At 36.3% G+C, this 12,745-nt stretch overlaps 1 protein-coding gene across 1 annotated transcript in view; it reads left to right on the plus strand.

Moving 5' to 3' along the window:
* Window positions 1-12,745, plus strand: part of TAF2 (TAF2 RNA polymerase II, TATA box binding protein (TBP)-associated factor, 150kDa) — a 56,720-nt gene that overhangs the window by 30,467 nt on the left and 13,508 nt on the right. Inside the window, 7 exon segments of the mRNA XM_009071310.1 lie at window positions 1,718-1,858; window positions 3,207-3,317; window positions 4,940-5,133; window positions 5,665-5,804; window positions 8,061-8,130; window positions 9,636-9,745; window positions 12,062-12,291. Coding sequence (XP_009069558.1) covers window positions 1,718-1,858; window positions 3,207-3,317; window positions 4,940-5,133; window positions 5,665-5,804; window positions 8,061-8,130; window positions 9,636-9,745; window positions 12,062-12,291 — 996 coding nt within the window.

Below are 12,745 nucleotides of genomic sequence, written 5' to 3' on the forward strand. Positions count from 1 at the left end.
CTGATTTGGAAGTTCTGATCCATTGCAGTGTTGGTGAAGTGCTATAAAGTTTAAAAAAGGAACACTATTACCACAGACTTTTCATAGCTGTGCCTGACAGTCACATCTTAGTCCACTTGTTTATGCTGTACTGAATGATGCAGAAATGGAGTGTATTTGCTGCTTTTTAAAATAAAAATAATGCAAGATAAGCTGCTGGTGTTACTGTGTGGGGGATGTGCAAATACCTTTAATTCAGAGTGTGTAACGTATTAGTAGAATAAGTAGAGAAATCAGATTCTGTCAGTGGAGAGCAATTCAAGTGAGTCAAAACACATGATAAGATCCAAAAAATACAGGAAAGATGATTATTTAAATAACTATTGACTTAACTTGAAAATACTGTTGTTCATCTACAGATTTTGCAAAATGAAGTGCTTAAAATATGAAGAAACCAATATTTAAATATGTACACCCTGATATTAATAGAACAGTATATAACTTGTAAACATAGTAAACTCTGATGTTTTGGGGACTGGGTTTTATTTGACACATGATTTGCTACATAAATTTCTAATTTGCAGTTCATCATTCTGATTTCTAAGCAGTCTTTGGGATTAAGCTTCCTCTGCAGAAAGAGTTGTTGTAGCTTACAGAAAAAAAGCTCTACCTGCATCTTTAGTTCAAACACTTCAGTTATTGCAGAGGGATCATCAAATCTGACTGCAGTATTTTCTCTTTGATTTTCCTGCTGGAAAGTGCAGGAAAATGGTTTTCAGTAATAAAGCACCCATGTTACCCATGAGAAATGGTGAAATGGGCTGCTGCCCATCTTCAGATGGCCTCTTCCTTTTCTTTTGCTTACTGTGTAGGTAATAGCCCTTGAAACAAGCTAAATAATGTAGGAAATCATCAAATTCAATTTTTTTCTGTGTGAATTTTCCTTGTTTGTGATGGGTCTGTAACAATGGAAATTCCCTCTGTGTTGTAGGGTGCATTGGTCCTATTTGTTTGTGCACACACACACACAAAAAAAAATCTGTCAGATTAACCATCAGCAGGCATAGGTGTTCTTGCTGTAGACTTTCAGTGCTCCATACAGCAAGCAGATGAAACTCAGGTTGCTGTAAAGACACAAAAAGCAGCTTTGCCTTTGTGGAACCTTACTGCCTTACATCAGAGCAGACTATAGCAATAAATTGTTCTCAGTGCACAGTCTTCTAGTAAACTGCACTTGAAGTTAGAGGGAGCTGACTTGCCTTTCACTTTAGGGGTGGTCTTTTATTCTTAGGGTGGCTGAGGCCTGCTTAAAGTCTAGGCTGAGGTTACTGGCAGGGTAAATTTGGGAAGTTGGTATTGCAAAATCCTCTGCCATCACTGGCTTCTGTAGAGTCAGAAAACTTGGCTTAGTAAAAACAGAATTTTCATCTAAAATATATAAAAGAGAAAATAATTAAGAACAGAAGTTTATCACGGAAAGATAATTAGTTGCAGATGTCTTCCAAGTGGAACAGTTTTCATAAAATTTACCTTTAATGTAGAGAAGATATATTGGAGATGACAGTGAAAACTTAGCTAATAGAAGATAATACCCCGATGAAAATAAGTATCTATTTGAAGGGGAGAATGTTCTTGGCAATTATCCTTTCTGATTATGGGGGATGTGTATTTTTCTCCAGCCAAACCAAACTTACAGTGGTGATGTTAATATGATTTCCTTTCCTGCCTAATTATTCAGATTGCAAATTCCATGGTAAGTACGTGGACAGGACCACCAGCCATGAAGTCACTCTTTACCCGAATGTTTTGTTGTAAGACCTGTCCAAACATTGTGAAGACCAACAACTTCATGAACTTTCAAAGCTACTTTCTGCAAAAGGTAAAAATTACTGTTCTCAATGTTTCAAAAGAAATGTCAAAATACAAAGATGTTCCTATGATTGACAGTTACAGGAAGATGGATAGCTCAATCCTTTCTTACCCTTTGATAAAAATCCAGATTAGCTAGTTCTTTCTTATGTGGCTTCTGTTTGTTCCATCTTAGTAAAAAATTAATTAACACATTTTTTGCAATTTTTTTCTGAGCAGCTGAATCTAAATCAGCAGTTTCTTCAGAAGAATGAAGTGCATGTAATATTTATTTGCAATTATTTGCAAGCTTTTTCTTAAGTAGTACTTACTGCACTGTAAGGAAGCTACTAATTTTAGCTTTTAGGTGAATTCAGCAGCTGTCTTTATTCTTTAATAGCAGTTATACCATACTGCAAGTAAAATCTCATCAATCTTAAGCTGGTGGGCTTTTTAGTTTAAGACACTGCATATTCTTTGCCCTCTTCTTTCTATTGTCACATCATGTATTGCTGCAGCTTATGTTGATGTTAGCACAGTTGGTTTTTTTACTGGAACCTGTAGGTTTTGGTTGCACAGTGGCTTAAAAAAAATTGGTTGCAATGGTTTTCTCTCAAGATTCCCTTTATAATTATTGTGTGACTGAGTTCTTACCTCACAGATTTCATATCCCTGATTACAGGGAAAGTCAGATTTTGTTTTCTTACTCTGTTCAAAACTGCCTCATCCTTCTCCCCAGTTCTCTTTCTTGGATCTTCTTTTACATTTTTCTGCTTTTTTCTTGTCATTGTTCATTCTTTGTCACTAAATCTTACACTTTTGTCTTTTTAATCCTATGTCCAAATTTATAGATCAAGAGTAAGATTCCTAGATCTGTGTGAGTGAAGCCTGGAGATCTGCTTAGCTTATTCTAAAATAAATATCTAATCAGGGCAATACCTGTCTGGCTAATACTTGTTCAGGCTTTGCTAACCCTGTTGGATTTCTGTGTCTTAATGGTAATGGAAGCTTAGGCATCATGTTCACATGAAAACACCCAAGTTCAGTGTATGTCTCAGAATTAATTCCATCATCGTTTTCTGTTTCACTGTCATTTGTTACCTTTTTAATTGTGTCTTGACTTGAGAGTCTATCCTTGGAGATGATTTTTTTTCCAAATGTCTGCACAGTGGCTAGTTATTGAGCAATATTTACATAGTATATTTGATCTGAAAATTGTATAGCATGTGGTATGACTTTCAAAACAGATTTAAATACAGTTTTTCAGAGAGTTGCTGTTGTAAATTTGTTAACTGCTGATTTTCAGAACATAGCTTTTTCACGGTTTAACTGTCATTTCACTAGCATAAGAATGATGTTGTATTAATTTTATTACACAGACTATGCCTGTTGCCATGGCCCTTCTGAGAGATGTTCACAACCTCTGTCCTAAGGAGGTTTTAATGTTTATTTTGGATTTGATCAAGTATAATGATAACAGGAAGAATAAGGTAAAGAATGTGTTTATTTGAACCTTTTTATTTTGTTTTTAAAAAGTCTTAGTTAATACACTGCATATTTTATGCCACTACTGTAAATATCAGACTACGAAAGTTGATGAAAAGGTGATATGGTAAACTAAACAGTAATTGTTACAGAATGTGTAGCTGGCATTTCTATGGCAGCATTTTTTTGATATTTCAAATCTCTGTGTGCATGCTGACTTACTAAGGACTTGCCTGTCTTCATTTGCACACATACTTTCCTTCCTTTACTCTTTCTCGTTTCAAAGACCCATGTGTTTTGAGAAAATGTGCATGAGGCTAACATGTAGTGTGCAAAGTTAAGCACTGGTTTATTGACATTTTTTTCACCCTGAGAAGAGTATTTGAAAGTAAGGAAAGGAAATAATCTTATTTTAACAATATACATAACTCTGGGATTCTGGTTCTGAATGTCAGCTCTAGCTCACAGAACTGGATTGTCATGATCTAGTTAAATGACAGGTGAAAGCCAAGTTAATATTGTTCCACCACTAAACTGAAGCATCTGAGTTGGAAGTGTTGTCATCTAAAGTTCCTTCCAACACAGAGCACTTCTGAAGGATGATTAGATGATCTTTAAGATCCTGAGATGATACAAAATTCCATCTCCCTAGCTAGAGGAAGTGTACAACTGCTAGGAGCCTAGCGTCATCTTCCCAATTAAGCGTCCAGAGTTAAGTAGAACCAAATTGATGCATCTTAAGCTTCACTTTTTCTTGTGTGTAGAAACACATACTGTAACAGGACACTTCTTGCTGAAATAAGAGGATGATGGAGGTTGGAGAGGCAGAGTTAGACATGTGAATGTAAGCACCAGTAGTCACAGCAGGTGATGAGTTGTGCTAATATCTTCCAACCACCAGAGGAGAGATCTGACCTCACTTTTCCACGTCCTTTCCACACGTGTTTAACATCTTCTACCGGATCTGACAGATACTGAGTTTGTTTAGATTAAAGTAACTAATACACAAATCCAGTACTTCTTTCTGATTTTTATGTATTTTATTTTTATATTTTTTGCTGCTTACTAACATGACCAACAGATGCAAAAGCCACCATAATGGAATGGGTGAAACTATGAGCCCAGATACGAGGGACAAACTAAGAAGCAGGATCTTCTTCACTAAGCAGCAGTGAGCTCAGTAGTTCACTTCAGAAGCTTAGGAAGTTGCTAGCTGGGTAAACTGTGTGATTTTCTGAGGTGCTAAGCACCTATTAACATTGTTGACCTTGGTACTGAATATAGAAACAGACAGGTAGGTTTAAATGCTCACATTGAGAAATAATTACTTTTATTTTCCATATCTGGAAAATTTTCAATGCCTGATCTTTCCATTTTTATAAAACTGTGTATTAATATTATGTTTTATATGGGGTGAAGATTAGTGATAGTATGTCTGCTAGTTTAATCACTCTCAAATCCATTTTCAGAGCCAATTTATTTCTGTTCTGCCTTCTCATGCAATTTCTTGCATAGTTTTTGTTTTAAGATCTTGTTCTGTAATAGGGCTTAAGCATTTCTTAGCTTAGGTCAATATATTTGGACAACATTGTTATATTTGCTTGTGTTACATGTTGGTTTTATCTAGTTTTCAGACAACTACTATCGTGCTGAGCTGATTGATGCCCTAGCCAACTCTGTAACTCCTGCAGTCAGTGTGAACAATGAAGTTCGAACTTTGGATAATTTAAATCCTGATGTCCGACTTATTCTTGAGGAAATTACCCGTTTCCTAAATATGGAGAAGCTTCTTCCCAGTTACAGGCATACCATCACAGTCAGGTATGGCGTGAAGACACTACTTTTCTTGGGTCTTATGTACCCTTTTATCGTTAGAATTTGAGATTTAGCTTCTATGTCTTAAATGCCAAATTCCTTCCAGTTTTCAAAAGCTGTTGTGATTGCTTTGCTTTTCAACATTAATTTCTGTCAGTGTGAACAGAAATAGCAGTGGTAAGTTGATCGTGCCTGTGCCTCTTTAACCATAGCATCTATGAAAGTTTTGCAAAGGGTAGCATTGTAGTAGTATCTGTAGAGTACACAGTGTCATATGAGCTGTTTCCTCTATGTTAGTACAGCTCTACTGAAACCAAACGGTGGGTTTGACATGGTGGGGAATTTTGGTTTTGTTTCTATGTGATTCAGTGGTAATGAGAGCTTTGTGTTAATGCTGTGAAAGTAATTGTAACGTGTTAATGCGGATAACTTAATTATAGAAGAATTGCAGTACTTGATTTTGAGGAAAGTCATTTTGTATTTCTTGGATGGTATTCCATAAACTTGATGTAAATGTTCTTTTTCTACCATGTGTAGCTGCTTAAAAGCTATTCGAGTGCTTCAGAAGAATGGGCATGTCCCAAGTGATCCTGCTCTCTTCAAGTCATACGCAGAGTACGGGCACTTCGTAGATGTCCGGATAGCAGCATTGGAGGCTGTTGTTGATTACACAAAAGGTACTTTTTTCCAAGTGTTTTGACACTTTGTAATAATTCTCATATAGAAGAAAAATGTTGTACTTACCTCACTAATATTAGGTTGAAATGGTATCCACGAGAGAAGAGACTGTCTTGCAGAGCCCTAAACCTGTCTTTGGAAGGAGAAATGATTGGCCATCTATTGCCAAGAGATCTGATTCTCATTGTTCCTGTTACCTGGTTTCCAATTCATACTGGATGGAAATCAGCAGCTATCAAAGGCCTGTTGCTTGTGCCAAAGCTGGCTTTTTAACAGTTCTTGTAAAGGGAGCTGACAGATTTTCTACTTTCCATAAAAAGGAAAGTCTTTGTTTTCTGGGGTGGTGTGGAACTCTCAGGGTAGGAATAGCACTGCCTTTTTGTAAGTTACTTGAAAAGAAATAATTTCTTCATGGAACTGAATAAGTTGTTTTCTTTGCTGTTATTAGTGAGGGTTTTTTGAGACATGGTAACTTTGTAAAATGCTTGAGGCAGCATATAAAGGCTTGGATGGTTGGTCTAAACTGGCTTGAAATGAACAAGTTTTATTAACTTTTTAAAGTTAGCTTCTGAGAGTTGTATGACTCCTAGTAGTTGTGTAGAACAAAGCAGTTCATACTTAAGAGGTAACAACAAACTGTTCTAAATAAATATCCGTTATCAGATCTCCTGAATGTTGACGTTTAGGGTCTCAGTGATGCTGTGCTGTAATTGAGAACTGATACACTATCTCTTGTAATTTGAAAAAAAATCAAAAGGATTTTTGTTTCAGAAAGCAGTTGCTTGTTTTCATAGTCACACTGACAAGCTACAGACAGGATGGGCAGTCAGTGTGATGGGTAGGAAATTGGGTCATGGGTTGCACTCAGAGGAAGGTGATCAGTGGTTTTCACTCAGACTGGCAGCCTGCCCTGAATGGGTCTCTCAGGGAACATCTTCACAAATAATGTGGACAGCAGCATTGAAAGCAGCCCCACCAAGTTTGCTGGTGTCACCAATGTGGGTAGGGAGGTGAGCATGTCAGAAGAGAGAGACCTGGACATGCTGGAGCAAGGGCGAGGAAGAGCTGTGTGAAGTTTAACCAGTGCAATGTTCTACAACTGGGACAACATAACTAAAGAGCCCAGGACCAGCCAGGAGCTGTGTGGCTGAGGAGTAGCATTGCTGAAGGTACCTGAGGATCCTGGTGGACAACAAGCTGATCAAGAGTCAGCAGTGCTGCAGCAAATCAGATCCTGAGCTGCATCTGCAGGGGCAGTGCTAGCAGAGGCAGAGGTGTCATCATCTCACTCTACTCTGTACTCAGTTTGTACTCAAGTAGTGTGTATTGTTGTGGCCCCCACAATTCGAGAAGGGGTAGACTAGGGAGGGGCCACAAAGGTGGATTAGAGGGCTGGAGAACCTGCTCTGTGAGGGAAGACTGAAGGAGAGAGATCTTTTCTCCCTGGAGAAGTCTCAGGAGGACTTCATCAGAAATGGTTTTGGGTTTTGGGCCTGTCTACACAGGAGTGCCTAATACACCCCTGTCATTGTTTTGAGGAAATGAGAAGAGAATACTGCTGTAAAAATCTTAGTTATGTACCTAAGAAAAAGATTGCATTACAATTCTTTAATTTATTTATGCAGTGATGATGATATCCTGTGTTGTTTCCTATTTTGTAACATTACTCAGATATCAAATGAATTTTGTAATGTAACTTTAAACTAACAAGCTGATTTTGTTTCCAATGGTGTCATGCAGCAATTTTCTAGAAGCATGTGCTGATAAGTTTCAAAATCCATTTTAGTTGCAAAGTATGGTGAGTTAAAAAATAATGAAGGCCACTGAAGGGAGTGTGCTTGCAGTTTTGTGCAATCCCTGTAGTATTCCTCTTTCTATCCTACTTAAAGATAATAATCGTTCACAGATTACTGTGTATGAGAATTGTATATCCCCTGTTCCCTATAGAAAATATTCTCCTTCTGATTGTTGAGAGGATATTTGAATGTGTTCATTTTAGAAAGCACACAACAGCAAGATGATCTTTTGCTCTGATTTTGCTCGCGCAAGTAGTCAACTTAGTGGTTATTTAACAATTGGGGCACGTAGGAATTTGGTAAAGTAACTTTTTACTTTGAATTTGCACTATAGTTAATGACATTTCTCTTTATGATTCAAGCTATTTGCATGCTAATTCAGGAATTTGTGATTGTCTTGATCAAAATCCTTCAAGTTTATGTATGTTTATAGGCATTTTCTTTTGTTTTGCTTTGCAGTTGATAGGAGCTATGATGAGTTACAGTGGCTGCTTGCTATGGTTCAGAGTGATCCTGTACCCTACATAAGGTTGGTGAGATAGTACAGAGTTGGTATTTTTACTAATGCACTTTTTACTAAAAAGAATTCCTGTCCTGGAACTGCTAGAATGCATCATGTGCTTAACTGCTTAATACATCTTCACCAAACTATTTTTCCTTCTTGTTATTTTGTATTAATTGAAATATGTTTGGGTGTTTCAACAACTCATATCTCAAGGAATAGTATACTCTGTTCTTACTCTGCATTATATTGTTGTTGTCTTTTATGTTCTACCCTTGTAGTGGAAATCTGAAGTTAGAGGTTATTTTCTGGTCATAAATAAGGAATATAATTCTGATGTTACATATGTCAAAAAAGGCTTTGTGATATTTAGAAAAGACAGAGGTTGACACAGTGCACACAGTATTTGGACAGCAAGGGGTGTAAAGCAATTGTTAGACTGTAGATGGGGTGAAAGGATCATGTGAAAATATGGTGTAATTTCTAGTGTCGCCTCTTTCAACTTTGTTTTCACCTACACATGATTGGATATTTGAGCACATTCATTACAAACATGTGAACACCATTGTTTTTCCCCAATACTTTGTTCTCATAGCCACCATTAAAACACTGAGTTTCGAAGGTAAATAGTGTTACTTTAACTCTCTCTCTCTAGGTGATTTCTTACAAAGATCATAGCTCAAGATTGTTCTCTATTTTATTTCTAGTTGATGAAAGTAAATACCATTAGACTCACTGGAGAAGGTTTAGCGTCAGTCTAGGAAGGAGATTTGATTTAATTTGTATCCTTTTAAAGAGGAGTTTAAATTTTGAATTGAGTGCAATATGTTAGCCTCTTCTAAAAGAAAAAGAAGTCTTCTTGTCCCAAATGTGTAAGACAGCAAGGGGAAAGCTGGCTATGCAGAGAAAATTGTTAAAATAATAAGTAATGGAACAAAGAATTATTCACACAATATTTTCAAGGCCAAGTTTAAAGAAAGAAAGTGGAGAAAAATGTATCTACTTTCAGCTCAGTGTGTAAATGTGTTAAGTGCAGAATCTTAATACACCAATGTAACTTAATAGGTGGTAGTGTTTCTTTCCAGGAAAATGTGCAGGTCACTGGTTTTGGTCCTGCCATTTTGTATCAGTCATAAACATTGAAAGTTATGTAAAAAGTCTTTGGTGTAGTGTGAAAGGAGTTTATTTGCCAGTGTTGCTTATTCTTTGTAATTACCAAGTCAGTGTGCAAAAAAAGATTGTTACTAAGCAGAAGAGCATAATGTGGCCTACAACTGTTAACAATTATGTTCAATAACATCATGCTGCTTTGCACCTTACTTTTTATCTCTAAGTTATATTGCTGATGGTAAATCAGTGTCTATACATATTGTGGACAGAAGGAAGAGCTGAAAGCATAAAACATTGGCTAAAAATTTGGAATAGATCCTGTAATTGAGTAAGTTTGTAAGAATACTGTAAACTGATGAACAGACTTTGTATTTTTAGTCTATTTCTTTTGGATTTATTAAAGATTGTTTTTTCTATTTCAGGCATAGGATTCTGGATATGCTGACTAAGAATCCACCTTTTACCAAGAACATGGAGTCCCCTTTATGTAACGAAGCTTTGGTAGATCAGCTTTGGAAACTGATGAATTCAGGTTTGGTTTTTTGTTGTGTTAGGATTTCATTCTAAGGTTTTTTGAAATAAGTGTTGAAGATTTGCCTTAGACTATGCCAAGAGCTCTCTGAGTTTCAGTAGTTAGAAATTGAAAATTCAGTCTCAGAAGTCGAATATCATGTATGTACGTTCAGAACATTCTCAGTGACACAGGGTACCAAACCTTGTTTTTCATTCTTTTGTCTGCTTTGATGTACTTTGGCACAGAATGATTCTTTTAACCAGATGTTCAAAGGAAATGTTTCCTCAAGTAATGGTGTCTGTGTTACCTTTTACTCTGTTACTAAACTCTGAGAGAATTTGAGAGGATAGCATTGGTATAGATAATTTAAAGGAGATTTCTAGAAGGGTGTCATAGACTAAGACTCAGTTTGCCTTGTGTGATTAGGAAAGGTCCTAATGAGAGAAGGGTTTTCATCTTTAGCATTGACCTGGTTTTCATTACTGAAGCAGTTTTATCCCGTCCTGACAAACTGCCCTTTAACATCTGGCACATTACTGCATAGATTACATATAAACATTTATATAGCTTTTTTAAGTCATTGAAGGCTTTCTGTTCTTTGTTTGTCATTATTTTTAGTGTTTAAAAGTTTACAGCTACACTCTAGGGGTTGAAGTGGGGAGACTACTAGTAGTTCAGTTTCATAGGATTTGCCAAGTGTCAGGCACAGAAAATAAACAGTTTTGATGTTCCCATCGGAGAGTTTGTTTTTGCTTTTTCTTCAGAGAAGAGTGTGTGCAGTGTTACAAGCATTACCTCTTTTTGCAAGTAACAAATAGGGTATACATTCTTATTATGATTCATGGGGCTTTAAGCACTTAAATTTCTATGCCTCAAGATGACATAATGTTTCAATTTATTTTCTGTAAGGGATAACTGTAGCATTCCAGGGTGCCTTGAAAAAATGTTTGTTAATGTGTGACAAGTTAGTAGCCAGGTTTAAAGCTGCAGGATTCTAGAATCGTGAGTTGCTTTCATTTAACATAAGCATGTACAATAGAAAACAGACTCTGATTGATACATGTAAGCTTCTTTTTTTCTGTGTTAATCTGCATTAAATTGATAGTGCTCAGAAGTTTCAAAGATTGCAAAGACATTCAGCAACCAATTGTATTTAAGCTTAGCTGTTTTACTGGAAAAGGTGAAAGATGCTGAATGGGAATTCATCATATAATTTTAAATGCAGTAGTTTAAGAAGCTGAGCAAATTATTTGTTGTTACAGTATTATAATACTTCTTTAACTAATACTTGTGAATGTGTCATTCTCTGGAGAGTATTTAAATGTTAGAAATGTCCAGATTAATAATCATATCCTTTTCATTTGTAACTGGGTAAGTGTAACTGGTAGTTTATAACTTCTAAGAGTAAGCTGAGCTTACTCAAAAGACTATTTAGCCCCATAAAAGTAGTATTTACAGGGATAGATCTTGTAATTTTATTTTGTGCTAAGTCTTGCATAGTCACATTAACATGGCAGTTGGCACATCTGTGTCTTGTTTACCAGATACAGTTCTATTCCTACTGGGGAACAATATGTTCAATAAACTTGCAATCAGTTGAGAGCTGGGCTGAATTCACACCAGAATCACTGTATCTGCAGCGTTTCTCCAGATGTTTGATGTCTCTCTGTTGTGATTGTGCCAAACGTGCTTTGGCCATTTGTATATGAAGATATAAAAGCAGTGCACAGTTTGCAGTGAAAAGCAAAAAGAAAAGACATTGTTTAGTGCAGTAAGAATACAGATCTCCAATATGAATGCAAATTAAAGTATTGAGTATCCAGTGAACTACGTGGTATAGTAGTGATGTCAGAAAACATACTTATGCATTTCTCTATCAGTGCAGTTTCCAGAAGATGTAGATCTCATTCATGCTTGAGGCCCCTACTACATTTCATGGAATACATAGGCAAATGCATTGATACAGGGAGTCAGTTTGGGAACAAAATGTTCTATTTAATTGTCCAGTAGTAAAATTTAAAGTGCGGCTTGAAAAATAAAAGCATATGGGTATGGTTATTTTTCTTTCATTTTTCATTATGTTATTACAGCACTTGCTTTCCCAGTCTTGTTCTACTAAACATGTCCAACTTACAACCCAAGCAACCTGAAGCTTTTCTTTTAAATGGGATGTGGCAGGTGAGTTAGGGTCTATAAGAAGCAGGAGCAATGAAAGAAGTGTATCTTAAGCATGGAAGATGTCATATTCTGGTGTGGTGAGACCAGTTAAACTGTTTTATTTGTGGGAGAGAAGATTGTATCTCTGTATTAAAAACAATCTATTTTGGATTTTAGGAACTTCACATGACTGGAGATTACGATGTGGTGCTGTGGACCTGTATTTCACACTTTTTGGCCTCAGCAGACCTTCTTGTTTACCATTACCAGAGCTTGGACTTGTTCTTAATCTGAAAGAAAAGAAGGCTGTACTGAATCCAACAATTATCCCTGAATCAGTTGCAAATAACCAGGAACCTGTGAATAGTACTAACAATCACGGACAGTCAGTAGGATTTCAGAACACCGTAAGCACAAACCATCTGCATACCTCCCTCTCCTCTGGCTTCAGGTCCTTGCCTTGGTTGCTGATTCAATTTTGTCTTGTGTTCAAGCTTCTCATGCTTTACCTAAGCTACCTCTTTATTCCATCCACTTGAAAATCTGGCACATACCATAACTTTTTTTGAATTTTTTTTGTTGTTTTGCATAGCATATGCAAGCCTTTTACTTGTGGTTTTTTTTTTTAGTCTCATCTTTTCTGTTCTTTACAAAACACAACTTTTTATATGTTGCTTATGAGACATAAGTGGTTCACAGAAATGTTTGATGCTGTGATGATGAAAACTTTTATTAGAGTAAGAATATTTCTTATAGGCAAGTTATGCAAGTTTCCAAAATAAACCCTTTTATCAGTAAATTTATTACATCTTAAAATACACAGATATTACATCTTAAAGATACACTTTTTAAACAACTTTA

This window comes from Acanthisitta chloris, unplaced genomic scaffold (genome assembly GCF_000695815.1).
Source record: "Acanthisitta chloris isolate BGI_N310 unplaced genomic scaffold, ASM69581v1 scaffold10733, whole genome shotgun sequence".
Taxonomy (NCBI): Eukaryota; Metazoa; Chordata; class Aves; order Passeriformes; family Acanthisittidae; genus Acanthisitta; species Acanthisitta chloris.